At 34.9% G+C, this 19,825-nt stretch overlaps 13 protein-coding genes and 2 pseudogenes across 15 annotated transcripts, besides 2 other annotated features; 7 read left to right on the top strand and 8 right to left on the bottom strand.

The window, feature by feature from the left end:
- Positions 1-17,433: part of a mobile genetic element that runs on past the window's edge.
- On the top strand, positions 193-345 carry TVAGG3_0622920 (uncharacterized protein; the record flags this gene model as incomplete). The annotated part of the gene is made up of 1 exon (XM_051240433.1): positions 193-345. One exon carries the CDS (start codon positions 193-195, stop codon positions 343-345), a length of 153 nt encoding a protein of 50 aa, XP_051087020.1.
- TVAGG3_0622910 (phage tail repeat-like family) lies at positions 365-949 on the top strand (the record flags this gene model as incomplete). Its single annotated transcript, XM_051240432.1, has 1 exon — positions 365-949. One exon carries the CDS (start codon positions 365-367, stop codon positions 947-949), a length of 585 nt encoding a protein of 194 aa, XP_051087019.1.
- On the top strand, positions 1,273-1,857 carry TVAGG3_0622900 (His-Me finger endonucleases family; the record flags this gene model as incomplete). The annotated part of the gene is made up of 1 exon (XM_051240431.1): positions 1,273-1,857. The coding sequence occupies one exon, from the start codon at positions 1,273-1,275 to the stop codon at positions 1,855-1,857; it is 585 nt and encodes a 194-aa protein (XP_051087018.1).
- On the top strand, positions 1,883-2,743 carry TVAGG3_0622890 (uncharacterized protein; the record flags this gene model as incomplete). The annotated part of the gene is made up of 1 exon (XM_051240430.1): positions 1,883-2,743. The coding sequence occupies one exon, from the start codon at positions 1,883-1,885 to the stop codon at positions 2,741-2,743; it is 861 nt and encodes a 286-aa protein (XP_051087017.1).
- On the top strand, positions 3,475-4,413 carry TVAGG3_0622880 (organellar and viral DNA polymerase type B; the record flags this gene model as incomplete). The annotated part of the gene is made up of 1 exon (XM_051240429.1): positions 3,475-4,413. One exon carries the CDS (start codon positions 3,475-3,477, stop codon positions 4,411-4,413), a length of 939 nt encoding a protein of 312 aa, XP_051087016.1.
- TVAGG3_0622870 (KilA, N-terminal/APSES-type HTH, DNA-binding family) lies at positions 5,840-6,553 on the top strand (the record flags this gene model as incomplete). Its single annotated transcript, XM_051240428.1, has 1 exon — positions 5,840-6,553. One exon carries the CDS (start codon positions 5,840-5,842, stop codon positions 6,551-6,553), a length of 714 nt encoding a protein of 237 aa, XP_051087015.1.
- Positions 6,975-7,849, bottom strand: TVAGG3_0622860 (annotated as a pseudogene). Its single transcript has one exon. A coding segment is annotated over exon 1 (875 nt).
- Positions 7,886-8,329, top strand: TVAGG3_0622850 (uncharacterized protein; the record flags this gene model as incomplete). Its single annotated transcript, XM_051240427.1, has 1 exon — positions 7,886-8,329. One exon carries the CDS (start codon positions 7,886-7,888, stop codon positions 8,327-8,329), a length of 444 nt encoding a protein of 147 aa, XP_051087014.1.
- TVAGG3_0622840 (protein of unknown function, DUF4108 family) lies at positions 8,346-8,666 on the bottom strand (the record flags this gene model as incomplete). Its single annotated transcript, XM_051240426.1, has 1 exon — positions 8,346-8,666. A coding segment is annotated over one exon (321 nt), but the record flags the coding sequence as incomplete, so codon positions are not given.
- Positions 8,802-9,152, bottom strand: TVAGG3_0622830 (Poxvirus D5 protein-like family; the record flags this gene model as incomplete). The annotated part of the gene is made up of 1 exon (XM_051240425.1): positions 8,802-9,152. One exon carries the CDS (start codon positions 9,150-9,152, stop codon positions 8,802-8,804), a length of 351 nt encoding a protein of 116 aa, XP_051087012.1.
- On the bottom strand, positions 10,066-10,863 carry TVAGG3_0622820 (uncharacterized protein; the record flags this gene model as incomplete). The annotated part of the gene is made up of 1 exon (XM_051240424.1): positions 10,066-10,863. One exon carries the CDS (start codon positions 10,861-10,863, stop codon positions 10,066-10,068), a length of 798 nt encoding a protein of 265 aa, XP_051087011.1.
- Positions 11,190-11,647, bottom strand: TVAGG3_0622810 (protein of unknown function, DUF4106 family; the record flags this gene model as incomplete). Its single annotated transcript, XM_051240423.1, has 1 exon — positions 11,190-11,647. A coding segment is annotated over one exon (458 nt), but the record flags the coding sequence as incomplete, so codon positions are not given.
- TVAGG3_0622800 lies at positions 12,554-13,284 on the bottom strand (annotated as a pseudogene). The gene has a single exon. A coding segment is annotated over exon 1 (731 nt).
- Positions 15,211-16,040, bottom strand: TVAGG3_0622790 (protein of unknown function, DUF4106 family; the record flags this gene model as incomplete). The annotated part of the gene is made up of 1 exon (XM_051240422.1): positions 15,211-16,040. A coding segment is annotated over one exon (830 nt), but the record flags the coding sequence as incomplete, so codon positions are not given.
- Positions 16,063-16,310, bottom strand: TVAGG3_0622780 (protein of unknown function, DUF4106 family; the record flags this gene model as incomplete). Its single annotated transcript, XM_051240421.1, has 1 exon — positions 16,063-16,310. A coding segment is annotated over one exon (248 nt), but the record flags the coding sequence as incomplete, so codon positions are not given.
- A 633-nt stretch (positions 17,434-18,066) lies between the features above and the next one.
- Positions 18,067-19,825: part of a mobile genetic element that runs on past the window's edge.

Below are 19,825 nucleotides of genomic sequence, written 5' to 3'. Positions count from 1 at the left end.
ATGGACAATGTAGGAAGACAAGCAGGAAACTATTATAACAAAGCAAATGACTACTATAACCAAGCAGGACACTATATGGACCAAGGTGAAAGATTCTTTAACAGAGGATATAACCATGCACAACAATGGGTAAACAATAACCAACCTCAACCGCCTCAAACGTGGGGAATGTAAAGTTTTTTACTGAGATGAATGAACAATACAGCATTGAGACAAATGGGTTCAAGATGGATTTGTCGACTTCCAGCAGTTACACAACGTGTTTGTCAAGTTCTTCCTATACCTCAGGAAGTTTTAGACCGACTTAAAAAACCTAAACAACCAGTTGAAAACAAACCAAACTAAAATTTTTTACTGAGATGAAATGACCGAAGAAGTTGAAACGGTAGATTTGACACCACAAACAAAAAGTTCAGAACCATTGTCAAAACCTGTCAAAGAACTTACAGATGAAGAGAAAAATTCAATAATAGAAAGTGCCAGGTCTGGAAATACAAACCCTAACTATAAAGTCACTTTTCATAGAAATGGAACGGCTAGTATCTCAAAAAAGAAACAGACTCTCACAAATAAAATATTGAAGTCTGAAGGAGCTTTCGAGACAACAGATGGAAAAGTTTACTTCACTGACCAACAGTTCATTATAGAACATCTCATTGACTTAGAGTCGAAATATTCTAAACTTTACAACAAACACAAAAAGTTGAAAGGAAAACAAAAACAAATGGCATATGATATTTATGAAGATGTTGACGACACAACTGTTCCTGCAGGTGAGGTAAAGTCAAAGGAACCGAAAAGTGACGAAAAACCGATAGAAGAAGAAAAACCAAAAACTGAAGATAAACCAAAACCAAAGTTTAGTTTCCAAACTAAACCAAGTCAACCTTCATTAGCTGGTATGGGTTGGCGTCAAAGACTTATGGCAGCAGGCGGTTATGTTAAGTAAAGAAAAAAATATTTTTTTATTTTTATAAAAATGCCCCCATATAGAATGGATAGAAAATCTGCTAGAATAAAAGCAGAGTTGCAAAGATATGGTTGGAGAGTTTCGAAGAATTTTAAATATAGGAAGGGAAGACCCATAAAAGTCTATGACAAACTGGCTGGTCTTCGCTACGAAATGGATTTGGAAACAGCACGTGCAAATTATCCAAACAGACTAGAGAGGTTAGAAGAAGAACGTCTTATGGACATGCCTTTCGATGTTAGTGAGCATTGCATGAAGTAAAAATTTATTTTTAAAAAGTGACATTTTTTATTTTATTTGAAATGTACGCTGAGTTTGTTGGAGAAGACCGTTGGGAAACTTGTTTGTTAGATGAGAAATATGAAATTCACTGTTGTGAGTCATTTGAAGTCAGAAACAAAAAGACAAAAAGAGTTTTAAGCGAATGGGAGCGAAATAACGGATATGCTGTTATGAAGATGGGTGGAAAACACTATCTTAAACATGTTGTCATTGCAACTCATTTTATACTGAATCCTAACAATTTACCTTTTGTAGACCATATAAACCGTATAAGAAACGACAATAGACTTGAAAACTTACGTTGGGTCACTCGTTCTGAAAACAATAAGAACAAAGGCAAATTTGGAGATATTGTATTCGAATTTGTCGACGAACTAGAAGATGAAACAATTGAAATTACAGACTATGGCAAGCATACGTTTGAGTTTTACTACTATAGCGAAGAACAAGACTCTTTCTACTTTTATACCGGCGTAAACTATAGGAAATTACAAGTATATTTTACTAAGGCGGGCTATGCTTATGTAAACACTAGAGATACAGATGGAAAAAACGTTCAAATACTTCTTAACAAATTCAAGAAGCTATATGGCATACCATTTTAAAACAATATATTTTTACATATATTAAATGCTTCAGGTTGAAAAACAAAGAACAAAAGTAGCAGATACAAAACCGTTAGACTATATCTTTACAAATGCTGGTAGGACAATATCAGATGAAGAAATTTCATCCCGAGTATACAGGTTTGACTATCCAATTCGTTGGCTTCAAAGTCCTTCAGATGCAAAGGCAATAGGATTTAGAAGAGTTTTGTTTTCAAATAGAACTAACGCATTTATGTTCGCAGTATATTTTCATGGGCAGTATAAAGGTTCTGGTGGTCTAATAGACAAATTTGACGAAATGAGGATCTTTACAGTTCGTTCAGACGAAAGTCTTGAGAAAACTCTAAATGACTTTCAAACTCAAATGAACAAATATTATTGGGAATTTCAAGAAAAATACGACTCTTTACTAAATGGAACATACTATCTGAAACTAGAATATGACAAGATGAACTCCACCGTTTCATTTCAAAAGATTGAAATTAACCCTCCAAGAGATACAGAGTTTTTATTTTGGGAAGTAGACAAACGTTCTTGGGCACAATTTCTTCGGTTACTAAACCAGAACGAACCATTACCACCAGATGGTCCATTTAAATTTATACTTCCACCAGCAGATTTGACAGTTTATAGAAACGTGTTTGACCCTCAAAATGTTATGTGTCATGCAAGTTTCAGTTCAAGCAACAATAGTTTTCTATGTATTGGTAAGGACTTTTATGACTTTGCTTCTAAATTCTACGAACCACCTAGTAACAGTTTCTCTGACTTTCAAGTTTGGTTCACAACAAATGGTGTGCAACATATTATTCCATTGTACTATGACTTTTATCTCGAATTGTCTTTCATATATAACTACGGAAAAGTGCTGAAAAAGTATTGAATGTGAAGATATTAGAAAATAACATTTTTTCTAACATCGTAGAAAACTCATGACTTCTTCGTAAATGTTTTGTCAAGACTTCTTCGTAAATGTTTTGTCAAGATTTCTTCGTAAATGTTTTGTCAAGACTTCTTCGTAAATGTTTTGTCAAAACTTCTTCGTAAATGCTTTGTCAAGACTTCTTCATCGTAATGAGCGTAAATGTTTTGTCATGATTTCATCGTAAATGTTTTGTCAAGATTTCTTCGTAAATGTTTTGTCAAGACTTCTTCGTAATGAGCGTAAATGTTTTGTGAAGACTTCTTCGTAAATGTTTTGTCAAGACTTCTTCGTAAATGTTTTGTCAAGACTTCTTCGTAAATGTTTTGTCAAGACTTCTTCATCGTAATGAGCGTAAATGTTTTGTCATGATTTCATCGTAAATGTTTTGTCAAGACTTCTTCGTAAATGTTTTGTCAAGACTTCTTCGTAAATGTTTTGTCAAGACTTCTTCGTAATGAGCGTAAATGTTTTGTCAAGACTTCTTCGTAAATGTTTTGTCAAGACTTCTTCGTAAATGTTTTGTCAAGACTTTTTCGTAAATGAGTGTAAAGGACCCAAAAATAATGTTTAGGGTAGAAGGTTAGATCTACCCTCTTTTCTACCCTCTTGAATTTTCATGAATTTTCCCGAAATAAAAAATAAAGTTAGTTTTATTTTTTTTATTTTTTTATTTTGTATAAAAAAATAAAATGTCAACAATCGGCACAACAACAATTCAAACAACAACAGCACCAAACTCGTTAGTTATGAATCCAACATCTATGTTAGTAGAGATGAAAAACTTCATTCCTTCTTCATATACTTTTGAAACAAAAATCCAGAAGATAAAGCAAGAACTTTTAACAAATAATTTAGACTGTAGTGCGAAAGATGAAGAAAATGAACAGTATCTTTATGAAATGCAGGACATTATTGACCATTTGCCTAAATTGCCTGAAATCCAACAACAAAAACTCACTATTCCTGAATTCGATGAAATAGAAGTCAAAGCAACTGACTCAGTAGAAATAAAGAAGTTCATACGAAAGGTAAACTATGAGTTTCTAGGATTTCATTGCAACCATAAGGTTATGGACAAAGATTGCGACATGGTATATAAAAATGTTTCTGACATATATAAATCTGGGGAGTTTAAGACCTACGACAACTTTGTTTCGTTAGTTGCTGAATGTGTATGGCAGATAAGAGATAAAGATAGAAGAGGTAAGGTATGGAATGAACAAATAAAACCAACTGCTTCAGATTTAAAGAAAACCATTGACGCCTTGGTTGTTCTAGCAGGTAAGGTTTCAGAATATAACGCAAAAATGAACCCGCAATGTTCTAAATGTAAAGCAGCAATTAGGAAATATAACTACTCCGTCAAAGAGATAGAACGTATGAGAAACGACTATGCAGACTTAAAGAAAGAAGCAGAAAAACCAGCAGAAGATAAAATGGACATGTTAGCATTTCTGAACAAAAACTATCCAACTGCTGACGATTTCCTTCTATCTGACGTCAAGAAGAAATATAAAGAGACTTTCGGCATAGTTAAAACATTCGATATCCTCAGCGAAGAAATAGAAGCTACAAAACTGTTTAGAGTCTCACGAATTCATAACGTTTACCATGTGAAACGCTTATAAAATAACTGGGGTAGAAAAGAGGGTAGAAAACAGGTTAGATCTAACCTTCTACCCTAAAATATATTTTTATTGAATTCAGCAACAAAAATCTGAGTAAAATGGCATAAGATTGCTTCCCGAGGAAAACCGAGAGAAGAGATTCCGTATGAAAATCGTAAAAAATTGCGAGTACGTAAGAAAACGTAGTCGCCAAAACTCTATGAAAATCATGAAAATTCTCTAGACCGTTTTTTTTCGGTCTTGCATAAAACTCATGAAAATCAGTGAAGAACAGCGAGACCGACTTCCTTCGGGGTCGCCAAAACTCTATGAAAATCAGTGAAGAACAGCGAGTACGTAAGAAAACGTAGTCGCCAAAACTCTATGAAAATCATGAAGAACAGCGAGTACGTAAGAAAACGTAGTCGCCAAAACTCATGAAAATCATGAAGAACAGCGAGTACGTAAGAAAACGTAGTCGCCAAAACTCTATGAAAATCGTGAAGAACAGCGAGTACGTAAGAAAACGTAGTCGACAAAACTCTATGAAAATCATGAATTTCCTTAAGACAGAAAAAATAAAGTTAGTTTTTTATAAAATATTTTTTTTATTTTGTATGTAAGAACAGAAATGTCAAACAATGAGTTTGAAACAGTTAGAAAGATAGACAATGACACCAAAGTGGTTAGAATAGGTGATTTAAACGTAAGATACTCAAAGAAATACAACAAATATTCTTTGTCAGACATTATATCTCCATCTGGAAAGAAAACATCCCACGACTGGGTTAAAATTGCTTCTACTCAGAAAATTTTGACAAGAAATCCTAAGCTTATGATATCGGTAAGATTCTATGGAACTACAGCATATCTTATAGACAAAAGTCTTATACCAATAGTTTTGTTATGGTTAGACCCAGTTGTTGGATATAACTTCATAACATATGGTTCATTCGATACGGAACGTTGCAGTGAAGGCTTACTTTACATCGTTCAGAAACCGAAGGACTTCAACACAAAAAGATATAAGATAGGAAGAACATATAATATAACTCTAAGATATGACAGTACAGTCAATAGAGTCAAGGTTGTGTTTGTTAATGATATGAGAGCTGCAGAACAGAACTACTTGAAAAGTTTGAGAAAATGTATGGTGCTCCCATAAAAGGTAAAGAAACGTTTGAAGTAGATGAGATAGATAAAGCTATAAAATTATTTGACGAAGTTGCTGAAAAATACATGTAAAGCGTTTATTTTTGGTCTTTTGTGAAAGTCAGAAAATAAAGTTAGTTTTATTTTTATTTATTTTTTTATTTTGTATGTAAAGACAAATATGTCAACAACAGAGAACACAACAACAGTTATAGTCCATGAAGCTATAAATGAAGAATATGAGTACATACAGTTTAACAAACAACTCCGTCTCATTCGTTCGGTCAAAGACGATATGTACCAAATGCAAAGTATTTTGAACGCTCTTCGTTCTACAAAGCAAGCATATCATTGGTTTGAAAACCAACAGACAAAAGAACTTTTAGAAGAATTTCCTCATATGTTTGCTACCCTCGGAAAACCGAGGGTAGAGATTCCGTACGAAAATCGCAAGAATTTGGCTCCTGGTTTGAGAGGATATTATGTACATAGACTTCTCGTAAATGCTGTAGCAATGTGGGCTTCAGCTCGTTATGCTTGTTATATTTTCATGATGTTAGATGAAATTCATAGACAAGAACGTGAAGAGCTAGAGAACAAGCTTGAAGCAAAAGATGAAGTCATTGAAGCAAAAGACAAAAGCATTCAGAAAAGAATACCACGTTCGGTACCAAAAGGAAAGGAAAAGAGTTATAAGTATATGATATATACTGAAGAGTTGGAAAATGAAGAAGATAAAGATATGGTTATGTTGCATTTAGTCAGAAGAAACAACAAAAGCTTTTACGACCTTGCTAAGATTTACAAATCTGACAGAAATTGGTTCTATCGCGAAAACTTACCGATTTCAATGACCCCAAATGAAGATGTGAAACAAATAGTTCAAGATACGTTACCTCAAACACACTATGATATGAAAGGTTGTACAATACTTACATTCAAAGAAGATTTGCCATTGTTAAAGGAAAAAATAACAGAGTATTTTGACAACTTCAAACAAGCAGGGTAGATGAACCATTTATTTTTCAAGCTTGACTTCAGATGGCTCAGGTAGCTCTAGATGGTAAATTGGCTTGTCAAATCCTTCTGGCATTCCGAGTCCTTCCATCCGACATTCCGAGTCCTTCCATCCGACATTCCGAGTCCTTCCATCCGACAGGAAAAAAATTTCCCGACAACTGGAAAAAAATTTCCTTCCGACAGGCAAAATTTTTTCTGTTGTTCGTCCGTAAACCATTCAAATTTTCGAAAATTGAGAACTTTTTGGTCGAACTTCAGGAAAAAATTTTCCTTCCGACAGGAAAAATTTTTCCTTCCGACAGGACACAAACGAATGTCCGACGTTCCTCTTCCTGAATGCCTTCCAAAGCCAGAAGAACCGACAGCCCCAGCACCACAACAGACTTACTAAGACTAAACACTTAGATTTTTCAAGCTTGACTTTTTACAATTTGAACTTTGTTTGCGTAGATATGAATTCTGAAAGAAGTATGAGGGTCTTGTATGACTTTGTACTTCTCCCATAGTTCATGTCTGTCAAACTTACCTGCCATGGACTCTTTCATAAGTTCCATGAAATCGTCTTCGGACAATCCAGGGAAAAGTACAATGTCAGTAAGTATTCTTTTAACATCCTTACTTAAACTCTTTGCTGTCTGTACACAAATGACAACTGAGATGTTAAAGTGTCTGAGCTTCTTAAGAATTCGACACATATCTTGTTCTCTATTCTTAAGCAAAGGATGAGAAGCAAAGTCATCTAAGATAAGAAGACATCTATGAGGGTAAGTCTTCCAATCGTAAGATTGCAATTTCTTCGAAATGTATTCTATCTCTTTCTGTTTGTTTCTGAAGTGGTGTTTGTCTAATATTCTCTGCATTTCCTCATTTGGGTCTTTAAACTTAGAATTTATATACTCATTTATAGCATTATACTTCAAAACTCTTCTTTGGTACTTCTTTATCCAATCTAACAACTCAGTATCCTTTATACATACTAACTTAGACTTCTTTATAATATCTTTGAACGAATTGACGGTTTGGTCAAATTGACCAGAAGTACTACAAATAACAACTAACTCATAGAATGGGTTCTTCTCATCTAGTTCTTGTTGTTGTGCAGCCATTTTAAGATAAGTGAAAGTCTTACCCGACCCAGGTGGTGCAATTAGACCTGTTATACCATTCTGAGCAAATAAGAACTTTTCATGTATAGGCTTTATCTGAGCATTTTCTAACTTCCTCTTGTTCTTGTTTAAAACATTCTCAAATTTTTGTCAATGTCAGCAAACTTTTTTTCTAACATATTTTTAGAAAAATTAAAATTTTTATCTTTTAGAAAATGTCTAGCGATTTCGCTATCTATATTCGAGACAAGCTTTTCGACAGCAAAACATCTGTCGACCATAAAATCTTACATAGTGTAAACAAGAAAGGTGAATTTGTTCTAAAGTTCTGTTTCTGGGAATATGACAAGAACCATAAAACATTAAGCAGAGCAGTCTTAAAATTTGTCAATGACAGACTTGTTGACAGAGATGACGCCTCTTGGAGAGATGAAGTCCAACAAAACTTCATAGAATGCAAAGAAGACACATGCGCTGTTCTTGAAGATGAAATAGAAAACAGAATAGAAGAGCTATTAAAGGACAAAGAACTTTTACATAAATATAGTTGCGCCAAATTTGACATAACTCCACCAGAAAAGAAGAAGAAAGAAAAGAAAGTAGAAGAAGAGAAGAAAGAACCTGAACCAGAGCCAGAGAAAAAGAAATTTGACATGTAAAAATAAAATTTTATTTTTAGAACATTTCTGGGTCAATGTCAATGTTCTCTTCCTCTTTAGGAGTAAACACTGGCTTAGACTCTAAAATCTTTTTACCCAATTTACCTTGAACTTCTACAACTTTAGACTCATAATATTCATAGTCGTCTGCTTTCTTTGGTTCATAAGGTATAACAAGTTTGTATGCTTTACCTTCTTCGAGTTTTGAGAACTTTCTGTCAAAATTTTCTTTGACTGTCAACATACCGTCAATGTCTAAGTCTTCAAATTTCGCACCATTTTTAGTCACAATAGCAAACTTAACTGGTTCGATGTTCCAAACTTTGCTGAATGAAGACTTTTCAAAATGGTAGAAGTAAACATTCAAATATGTGAATGGGTCTAGTTCTTCTTTAAGTCCTGACATGTACTTGTTTACTGAGATGAATTTTGCCATCTTTTCTATCGGATAAAAAAAGATTTTTTTTTAAATTTACTCAGAAAAATTTTTCTTTGTATATACACCATTCTGAACATCTAAAAGACTTTTGACATTTGCCAAGAATGTTCGTTTAGAAGCTGCCATATAACCATATTCTTGACAATATTGTTTATACGAATCGTACAATGACCTTTCATCTAAACACTCAAAGTCAGTTTCATCTATGAACAGTTCATATACACTCTTGTTTGCTTCTAACAATGTTTGTCTCTCTTCGGTATGTGGAATTTGTCTTGGATTGAACTTAGAAATATCTAATGTCATAAAATATGAGAACAAGTGGTTGTAAAAGTCAGATGTCAAAGTTTCTGCTAAGTCGTCAAAATATTCTGTATCTTGCATATGAGCTTCTGACGTTCTGACAACTACATATCTTCTGTCAGAACTTTCTAACTTCATCGGAACAGTATTGTTTGAAACCATAATGAAGTTTGCAACATTCTCACAAACTCTTTGGTCTTTATACTTTCTTTCAACAACTCCAACTTTGTCTGTTATAAGACTCTTCAAAGCATCTGAGTTTAAAACTTTTGTTGTATCTATACTTTGAAGTTCATTGCAAACTATAAGTTTCATATTCTCTATTGAGGAGTTAAACTTGCCACAGATGTTTTCTATGTTTGTCATATTCGGATTCGAATAACCTTCTAACAGTTTGCACAAAATATCTGTAAAGAATGTGTTCTTACCTGTTCCTTGTTTTCCAATTATAATGAGAGCAGTTTCATTCTTAGCACTTGGATGTTGTAAGATGTTTGCAAACCAACATAAGATATACTCATAGACTCTTTCGTTTCCATTGCATATAATTTCTTTGACATGGTCTAACCAAGCTTCTATAATATTTTCTTTCCATTCTACTTGTTCATATTTATATCCAGTGAAGATAGAATAGAAGTTTGGAGAAGGTGTATAGAACTTTATACCACGAACTGAAAAATCTTCTAACTTTGACAATAAGATATCCCAAGCATCTAACATCTTCATGCCAACTTGTACAACTTTTATTTTCTTAAGTTTCTGTCTACATTCTTGTTCAGACACTATTGTTGCTCTTGGTTTGTTAAAGACTACATCCCATTCTTTCATAACATAACATTCTGGGGCAGAGTCGACATAAATGACTAAACGTTTCAAATTCTCGACTGCTTTGTTATAGTCTCTAAATGGACACATATTTCTGAATGCTTGGAAGTCATAAAAATCTGAAACATCTATTCTGTACATTTTTATAAAAATAAAAAAAATATTTTTTTTATTCTTGACTTTGTTGTTGCATTTGTTGCATTTGTTGTTCTTGAGCTATTTGTTGTTGAAGTTGTTCTTGTAATACAATACTTTCACCAGTTGCATCTTCCAATTCGAAACTTTCTGCCGTCATTGACAAATACATAGGACATAAAAGTTTTACAGGAACAAAGTTTGCGTCAACTAATGTCAACGTTATACTTGCCAAAGTGTTTGAGTTCACTAAGGTTGAAAATTCTGCATTCGAATGAACAATAGGCAAACCAGCAGAGAAAGTATTGTTTATACGCATAAGTATCTTTTGGTCATAATAGTTTCTGTCGACATTCGAATAACACTTTGAACCTAAGTTTGAAACAATATATAAGATTGGTGTGCTTAATGTCAATGGAATAGACATTCCTTGTATGACACCTTTTCCTGTTATAGGAAACTGTTGGTAGTAAAAACCAGAAATAAGTTTTGTATTATAGCTCATATTGTTTATAGTAAACTCAGTCGGACATCCAAACATAATGAAACCTGCTCTAGTTGCAGCACATGTTACACCCGTCCTTAAAGTATTAAATAAGTCAACAAAACCTGTTGGTGGTATATCTGAGTAAGTATCTTCAAAGGAGTATTTTTTACCATTCACAACAATAAAGTCTTCTGGTGTCAAAAGAGCAAAACAGGCTTTAGTCGTCATTGTGTTTAAGGTTAGTTTACAATACCGTCCTTGAGGACTTTGTAAGTTTGTTGTTATAGAATTATATGACTCGGGGTTTTTAGTCGTAATAGTATAAACCATTATATCTTCTGCCATTTATATATATTTAAAAGTTTTTCTGAAAGTGGAGAAGAACTTCATCTAAACTTTCACATGGCGTTTCTTGAAGTTCTCTGTCTAAGAAGTTCAAATATTTTGTAAAGACATAGAACTTTCCTTTGTCTACACGAACAAACAAAACAGGGTCTTTCATATCGTTCAAAAGTGTGTAAAGTCCTTTACATGAAATAAAGTCTATATTATTTTTCTTCAAACATCTTTCAAGAAGTTTTGACATTTTTACTTAGCAAATAAATTTTAATGAAATGTTGTGGTCGTCAAATATTTTTATGACGTCTGGGAAACTATACTTTAAGTTCAACGTTTCACCTCCTTTCATAACGTATATCTTGTCAATGACATTATATGAAACACCACAGCAACTAATGTCGGGTTCTATTTCTTTGATGTTTATATCGTCTGCCTCTGTCAAAAGTTTCAATAGTTCTTTCAAAACTTCATGAGGTGCGATGACATATGAGTTCACTTTTACAGGGTTGTGTTCGACCAAGTTTAACATTATACTTAAAGCTTGACAAATCTTCTCCTGAGTTTGAAGTTTGTCTTTCAGTTGTTGGTAGTCGTTTCGAATATCTGCAACAGAACTTAAGTCTCTGCTAACTTCAGGATATGTTGGTTGTTCTTTTACAGGAACAATTGTTATACCATCTTCGTCCTCGTATGGTTTCCCCACTTCAACATCTCTGTCTTTGACATTGACAACAACACTTTGACTGTTTGTTTGAGTTGGTGAATTTAACTTCACATCTGCCACCGCCATTAAACCTTTTGAAACACTTACGCTTCTATTTTTCGGAAATGACATTTTACTTAGAATAAAAAGATGGACGTATTCGAGTATCTCTTCGAATTGAAGCAGAACAAAGTTTACACACACAAACAATACAAATACATTGACAGAATAGTTCTTTACACAAACAATGGAAAATGTTATAGAATAGCAGTCTTTGCTGAACCAAAATATTTTCATAAAGCAAAGAAAGTTGGTATAACTGAAATGGTGAAAGTTCTTGAAGCAGACAAAAATATAACTTCAAAACTTACAGATATTTCTAAAGGAAAGTTTATAATACAATATTATGTCAAAACTGGCGTACTGTCAATATTTGACGGAGAGAAGTCAGTTCAAGAACAACTTACTGACCTGCTGCCAAAATCTGCTCGATGGAAGCTGTCGTTATGCAATCTGAGGAGCCCCAGCAGGTTTCATCGAACGAATCTTCAAAAGAGCATCTTCCGTGAAAAGTGCTATTGGTTTTGTAAACTTCTTTGCTTTCAATTCATCTGGACCGTCTCTGTCACCAGTATATTGTATTTGTACAGTACCAACAGTTGAAATACCACCCATAAAGTCTTCTGAGTCAGCAAATGGAATGCCAAGCCAAAAGTTTGAACGGTCTCCATTTGTATATTGAGTTTTTTGACCTCCTGTATGAGTCCATACTTTCACATATGGCATAATAGAACTTTGCATTTCAGGGTTAATGGTTGTTGTGAAGTTGTTGTTAAAGTTCATAGCATCTAATGTCAAGTTGTATGACCTCATATCCTCAACTGTAGAATATTCTTCTCTTGGATAATATTTGCCATCTATGTTTATATGATATTTAATACCGGGTTGTAGAAACAAGAATAGTCATTTATAGTTCGTCTGAACAGTACAAACATAGTATCTGCATGTTTCATTGCAGTTGTTAAAGCAATATCTGTTCTTGCACCTGGGTCAGCACTTTGGTTTCCAACTTCACCTGCAAAGTCTTTGACAGATATTTGGTGTATAGGGAACATAAGTGGAACTGCAATATATTTGGCAGCTAAAGCATTTGAAATATCTGGGTCCAACATATAGACTGCAAGTCTGCTTTCTATTCTCTTGCATTCAAACTTTTCGCATGTAAACTTAACTGGGTCCCAAGCAGTTCCAGCAGCATTGAAATAATAGTTTACTTCATTGTTGAAGTTTGAGAAACCAAAGTCTAAGTCAACTTTGTCTTTGCAAAAGTCACAGAACTTGGCTCCACCAGTTCAGCTATAGTAATGCTGAATGGGTCTTGTGTTGGTGCAATGACTAAGTTATTTTTGCTTGGAGTAAGTTCGATAGAAATTTTTTCCTGCCCAGTTTGGCAAGTATCTTAAAAACCTGAAGATGAGGAAAGATGACAAAGGAACTCTAAGTTTCAGTTTTACTTTAGTGGCAGCAGTTCCATCTGAACCAGAAAGGTTAACATAAACTCCTGGAACGTTAGGGTCAAGTCTTCTTATTTTCTCAATATTTGCATACTGGTCTGTTTGTTCTCTAGCTTGTGGTTGTACGGAGTTTCTCAAAGCGAACCATTCATAGTTTGCCCATGTTACTGTTTGAACTAAGTCAGAGTTAGAATATATCTTATATCCCATGAAAACTTCTGGAGCATATTGGTATCCGACATAGAAAATTCCATTGCAACCTTTCTTGTCAGACAACTTGGCAGAAGGTTTTATTTCAATGTCTTGTTCCACGTATAAGAATGAGTTGTCAATAGAAATAATATGAAAACCTGTCGCAAGCAATATCTACTGTTGTTGAAGAACCTTCTCCAAACTCACCTACGTTTCCATAAGAAACAGCAGTTGTATATTCGTAAGTTCCAGGAACTATTTCTGACCTTCTAATGGCATTGTCGCATTCGTTATACCATTCGGAAACATTTCCGTTCATGGCATCCAAACTGTTGGCGTTATATTCTGAGCGGCGTACATTTCATATGGGTAAAAATATAGAATAGTTGGATTTATATATCATAATAGAACCCACTCGTACCAAGCTTTACTTTGTTCTACTCTTCTTCTTTGGTGTCGCTTTTGGTAACTTGCCCTCTGCTTCAAGTTGTTGCATCTTTGCCTCATGTTCACTAGTATGTTGTAAATTTCCCATGTCCTTTTGCCTTTGGGCTCTGGTCGCCCATCTCAGGTAACCTATATCCTAGAAAGATTTTGTCATAGTTTGTATTTGAGTCTTCGCGTATTGTTTGCATGACTCTTTCCTGAGTTTCCGGTTCAAGCTCTTCAAACAGAGCTTGTCCATATGGAATATGCTCGTTTCCAAATATATGTTTTTGTAGCCATTCTGGTTTTCTTTCCATGTTACCAACAATATCTTTTGTGAATGGGAAAGCTTTTACCCAATGTTTCAGTCTTGCGTCATTTATTTCTGTAGTTGGTTTTATTTTGTCAAGGAACATGTTTTTCAATACTAACATTTCATTTGGTACTGTCCATTTGAGTTTTCTTAAATATTCATCCCTTCTCGGTTCATTGTCTGCAAAGTAAGTTTTTATGACATTTTGTAAACTTTCGTTTGCAAGGTCATGTACAATAGGTTCTCTTCCTTCTCTCTCCCTAACTTTCTTTCTAAACTCTTCACCAAATATACCATCTCTATGGTTCTGTGTAGTTCTTTTGAGATAAATGTTCTAGAACGTCAGGTGTTATATTTCCATCAGCCATGTTCATTTCATACTGGTTCAAAATATCTGCATGTTTCATATCTTTCAATGGCATTAAAGCCGCGCTGAAAATACCAGCTATATCTGGTTCACCATTCACTTCCATTGCGTCTACAACTTCTTGGAATTGTGGTTGTAAGTTTATGAACCACCTATCCGGATTAGCTTTATGACCCCATCTCATTGTAGTTCCATAGTCCTGCAGAAACAAAAGTAGGTTTGTTTCCATATTGGTTAGGTTCTGAATGAACTTTAAACAATGTTTCATTTCTATATGTTTTGTTGAAATTTAACCTTTTATTTTCACCGAGTTCAGCCAAAGATTGAACGTTATATGGTCGTAAGTAAAAAGGATTGTTGTATTTGCGTACACTTTCTTTCAGTACTTCCATTCTATGCTGAATATTTTCATCTGATGTTGGAGTCTTTGTATGTCGGCGAACATTTTTCGATATTCTTCTACTATGTCAGCCGAATTTTTCTTAGACTCTTGGAAAGATTCCATATTCTCCGCATACACTTGTTGAGGGTCAAGATTTTTCGGCTGTTCCAAATCTTCATCTAGTTCTGTGAAGTTAGTTTCCAAAGGAGGGACTTGTTCGTTTCCTTCAGGCTCTTCTAGCTGTTGTTGCTGAACTATTTCTTCCATGTCTGGTTGTATCTGAACTTCTTCCTGTGGAGTTTCTTGTACCTCATCTGGTGGCATTTCATATATTCCGAGACCGTTTTTAACAAGTTCCCTATTTAAGCCATCCGCATTCATAACCTTTCTTCTTTCGTTCCGTCTCTATTTTTTACGCGTTTCATGAAGATAGTTGAATTATCATTTATCTCTGACACCAAATATCTCGGAGTAAATTCATCCATGTCATTTGGATGATATGCTATTAAATCATATCCCTTAGCGAGCTTGTATTTTCCAGGTTTGAAATTATATCCCATTTGGTGCTGAACCATAAAGCTAAATAGGTTCGGGTCAGTATTTCCTTCCTTGAACTTTCTAATAGCTTCTTTATATCTGTCACTAAAGTCAAGAGTATCTGGGTAACCATAATTTTCCTTAAGCATTTTTAAGAATTCTTGGTTTCCTTGTTCTCTACTTCTTTTATGTCCTTGCTCTGTTTGTGGTTGTGGTGCTGGATTTTGAACTGTTGGTTGTGGTGCTGGATTTTGAACTGTTGGTTGTGGTGCAGTGTTTTGAACTGTTGGTTGTTGTGCAGGGTTTTGAACTGTTGGTTGTTGTGTTGGTTTTGGTGCATGCCTGTGTCTGTGTCCATGTGACGATGTAAATGTTTTAGGTAGTCCTGGTGCAGGTGCTTCTCTTGGAGGGTTTGGTGGTATATAAGTTCCACCAGCTGGCACATATGTTCCATCTGCAGCATAATGTCCTACCTGACCTTTCGTTTTTAAGAAAGCATTTACTAGGTCTGTTTTGGTCTGTTGTAACTCTTTTTCTTGACTTTCCACAACAGTTGCTCTAACGGCGTCATAGGCACTTTGAACTGCCTGTCTCGTTGCTGCATCTGTTATTTTCGTCATATTTTGTGCTACTTCTCTTAACTCGTTGTCGAAACCTTCAGACTTCAGTTTCTTTCCAGATGAGAAGTCGTTCACTAGTTTCACCTTACTATGAAGAGCTTCGAAGGCGTTCTTAAAGTCAGCATTCATTAAAGCTTCATTTGAACTGTCTTCATCCGCTTGTATTTTTGTCCTTATTGACCCTATAAGTTGGGCTGCTTTGGCGTTGGCTTGGGCATCTAACCAGTCATTATTAGCTTTTATATATTCTGCGCTTTTCATTGCCTTTTGCATGGCTGCGTCGTTATTTTTACTTTCTTGTGCTAAGTTTTCATACTGTACGGTTTGGTTTTGCAACTGTAAAAGTTTTTCTGCCTTTACATTTGCTTCAACTTCTTTTTTATACTCATCGCTATCCATATATGTCTTCAGGGCTTTTTGTTTTATCTCTTCATCTTTCAGTACTTTATATTGAGTAGTATGGTTTTTCAAATTTATAATCTTGTTCCATTTTGCTACTTCTGCTGCTTTTTTCTGACACTTTTTTCGCATATTCCTCTGTACTTAGTTCTTTCAGTTGTGTCTTCTTTCTTCTTTTTCTCTACGTTTACTCATTGAGTTTCTTTGTGTGTCTGTCATATTCTAGTTTCTTTTTCGTTTTCACTTATTTGTTTCTGTATGTCTATGTTTTGACTTTTTGACATCTGTTATTTGATTTTTGAGTGAACTCAAATTCATTTGACTTTGAGGGTTATAAGCTGTTCCGTCTGCAGCTCCACCATAGCCTGCCATTTTCGCTAAAAGTGCCGCTCTTAAACCTCCACTCTGTGCACCAATAACTCGGTTTAAAAGCATAGGGTTGCTTGACATTTGTTGCAACATAGTGGGGTCATTCATCATTTGTTGTTGCAACTGTTGTTGTGGTGTCAGTTTTACTATTGGATGTTTCAATGCTGTCTTCCTCTTACGTATATTCTTACGTAGCTTACGTGGCATTTTAAGTGAAGTTAAAAAGCGGTTTTTGACAGATGTTTATATGACACTATTTGTTCAGCTCAAAAAACTACTCGGTCAAAGTGTTGTCAGTTTTGTAAAATAACCGTCCTATCTCCGTGCCTATGACGATGAAATCTTGACAAATTCATGAGGTGAGAAAAGAGGTGAGAAAACAGGTGAGATCTCACCTCTTCACCTAAACTTTATTTTTGGTCATTTACACTCATTACGAAGAAGTCTTGACAAAACATTTACGAAGAAGTCATGAAAATTCAAGAGGGTAGAAAAGAGGTTAGAAAAGAGGTGAGATCTCACCTCTTCACCTAAATTATATTTTTGGTCATTTACACTCATTACGAAGAAGTCTTGACAAAAACATGAAAACATATATAATTTGTGAAAAGCGACACATTATATAATGTTTTCGACCCAGAAGACTAACAATTTTCCGAATAAAAACTTCAATTATACTAAACATCTTCAGGGCTAGAAGGCACGAAGTGCCTGGAAGCCCCACTACCTTTTTTTTTTTTTTTTTTTTTTTTTTGATTTATTCTTTCTTCAATCTCTTCTATTCTTTTTGTTAAATCATACTCTTAAACAACCGTCGGATTTCCGGGTGAAATCGTGACACACTTTCGTCTTTCGTAGGCAGTGGTGGTTGTTACAAAAGGTAACTTCGAATGTAGCGTGAAATCTGCAAAAAAAATTCTGAAATTTGAATGGAGAACACAAAAATTGAATAGTTTACGTCAATCAAAAAGAGAAAAATGAAGCCAATGTGTCTCGAACCTAGGACTTAGAGCAGCAATCCCACTGTTTATCACATTACACTACATGCATCTCTCACCTCAGTGAATGAGATCAACTATATGATAACTTTTTCCCCATTATATTCTTGTGGAAAAGTGACAAATAGCAACTTTGACCCTCTCTCGTTAAATCATCAATTTTCATTAATGAGGTGATTCTTGATTGAGGAATAGATTTCAAACTAACCACTCCCTTTATTTTTGAAATTTTGAATCCATCAACTTTAAACATTTTATTCAATTTACACGTTGTCAATTCTTCAAATAATTTTTTATTATTAGCATAATAGTCATTAAATTCTTCAACAGATGAAAAAATTTTTATTTCAGTAATTGGTTTAACAACGTTTATTTTTTGTTGAACATTTAAAAAAAAAAAAAAAAAAAAAAGGTAGTGGGGCTTCCAGGGGCTGCGCCCCTTCTAGCCCTGAAGATGTTTAGTATAAATGAAGTTTATATTTGGAGGGCTTCCAGGGGCTGCGCCCCTTCTAGCCCTAAGAATTTTGCCCAAGACCCAAGAGGAGGACCGAACCCCAGCCGACCAGCCGGTGACAAAACATGAAAACATATATAATTTGTGAAAAGCGACACAAAAAGTGTCATATAAACATCTGTCAAAAACCGTTTTTTACTTCACTTAAAATGCCACGTAAGCTACGTTAGAATATACGTAAGAGGAAGGGAGCATTGAAACATCCCATAGTAAAACTGACACCACAACAACAGTTGCAACAACAAATGATGAATGACCCCACTATGTTGCAACAAATGTCAAGCAACCCTATGCTTTTAAACCGAGTTATTGGTGCACAGAGTGGAGGTTTAAGAGCGGCACTTTTAGCGAAAATGGCAGGCTATGGTGGAGCTGCAGACGGAACAGCTTATAACCCTCAAAGTCAAATGAATTTGAGTTCACTCAAAAATCAAATAACAGATGTCAAAAGTCAAACATAGACATACAAAACAAATAAGTGAAAACGAAAAGAAACTAGAATATGACAGACACACAAAGAAACTCAATGAGTTAAACATAGAGAAAAAAGAAGAAAGAAGAACAACTGAAAGAACTAAGTACAAGAGGAATATGCGAAAAAGTGTCAGAAAAAGCAGCAGAAGTAGCAAAAATGGAACAAGATGTTATAAATTTGAAAAACATACTATCAATATAAAGTACTGAAAGATGAAGAAATAAAACAAAAAGCCCTGAAGACATATATGGATAGCGATGAGTATAAAAAAGAAGTTGAAGCAAATGTAAAGGCAGAAAAACTTTTACAGTTGCAAAACCAAACCGTACAGTATGAAAACTTAGCACAAGAAAGTAAAATAACGACGCAGCCATGCAAAAGGCAATGAAAAGCGCAGAATATAAAAAGCTAATAATGACTGGTTAGATGCCCAAGCCAACGCTAAAGCAGCCCAACTTATAGGGTCAATAAGGACAAAAATACAAGCGGATGAAGACAGTTCAAATGAAGCTTTAATGAATGCTGACTTTAAGAACGCCTTCGAAGCTCTTCATAGTAAGGTGAAACTAGTGAACGACTTCTCATCTGGAAAGAAACTGAAGTCTGAAGGTTTCGACAACGAGTTAAGAGAAGTAGCACAAAATATGACGAAATAACAGATGCAGCAACGAGACAGGCAGTTCAAAAGTGCCTATGACGCCGTTAGAGCAACTGTTGTGGAAAGTCAAGAAAAAAGTTACAACAGACCAAAACAGACCTAGTAAATGCTTTCTTAAAAACGAAAAGTCAGGTAGGACATTATGCTGCAGATGGAACATATGTGCCAGCTGGTGGACTTATATACTAGCTAGTGGAACTTATATACCACCAAACCCTCCAAGAGAAGCACCTGCACCAGGACTACCTAAAACATTTACATCGTCACATGGACACAGGCATGCACCAAAAACCAACACAACAACCAACAGTTCAAAACACTGCACCACAACCAACAGTTTCAAAATACTCCAGCACCACAACCAACAGTTCAAAATCCCAGCACCACAACCACAAACAGAGCAAGGACATAAAAGAAGTAGAGAACAAGGAAACCAAGAATTCTTAAAAATGCTTAAGGAAAATTATGGTTACCCAGATACTCTTGACTTTAGTGACAAGT

This window comes from Trichomonas vaginalis, chromosome III (genome assembly GCF_026262505.1).
Source record: "Trichomonas vaginalis G3 chromosome III, whole genome shotgun sequence".
Lineage (NCBI taxonomy): Eukaryota > Parabasalia > Trichomonadida > Trichomonadidae > Trichomonas > Trichomonas vaginalis.
The sequence above is the reverse complement of the archived record's forward strand: the minus strand, read 5'-3'. Positions and strand labels throughout refer to the sequence as shown.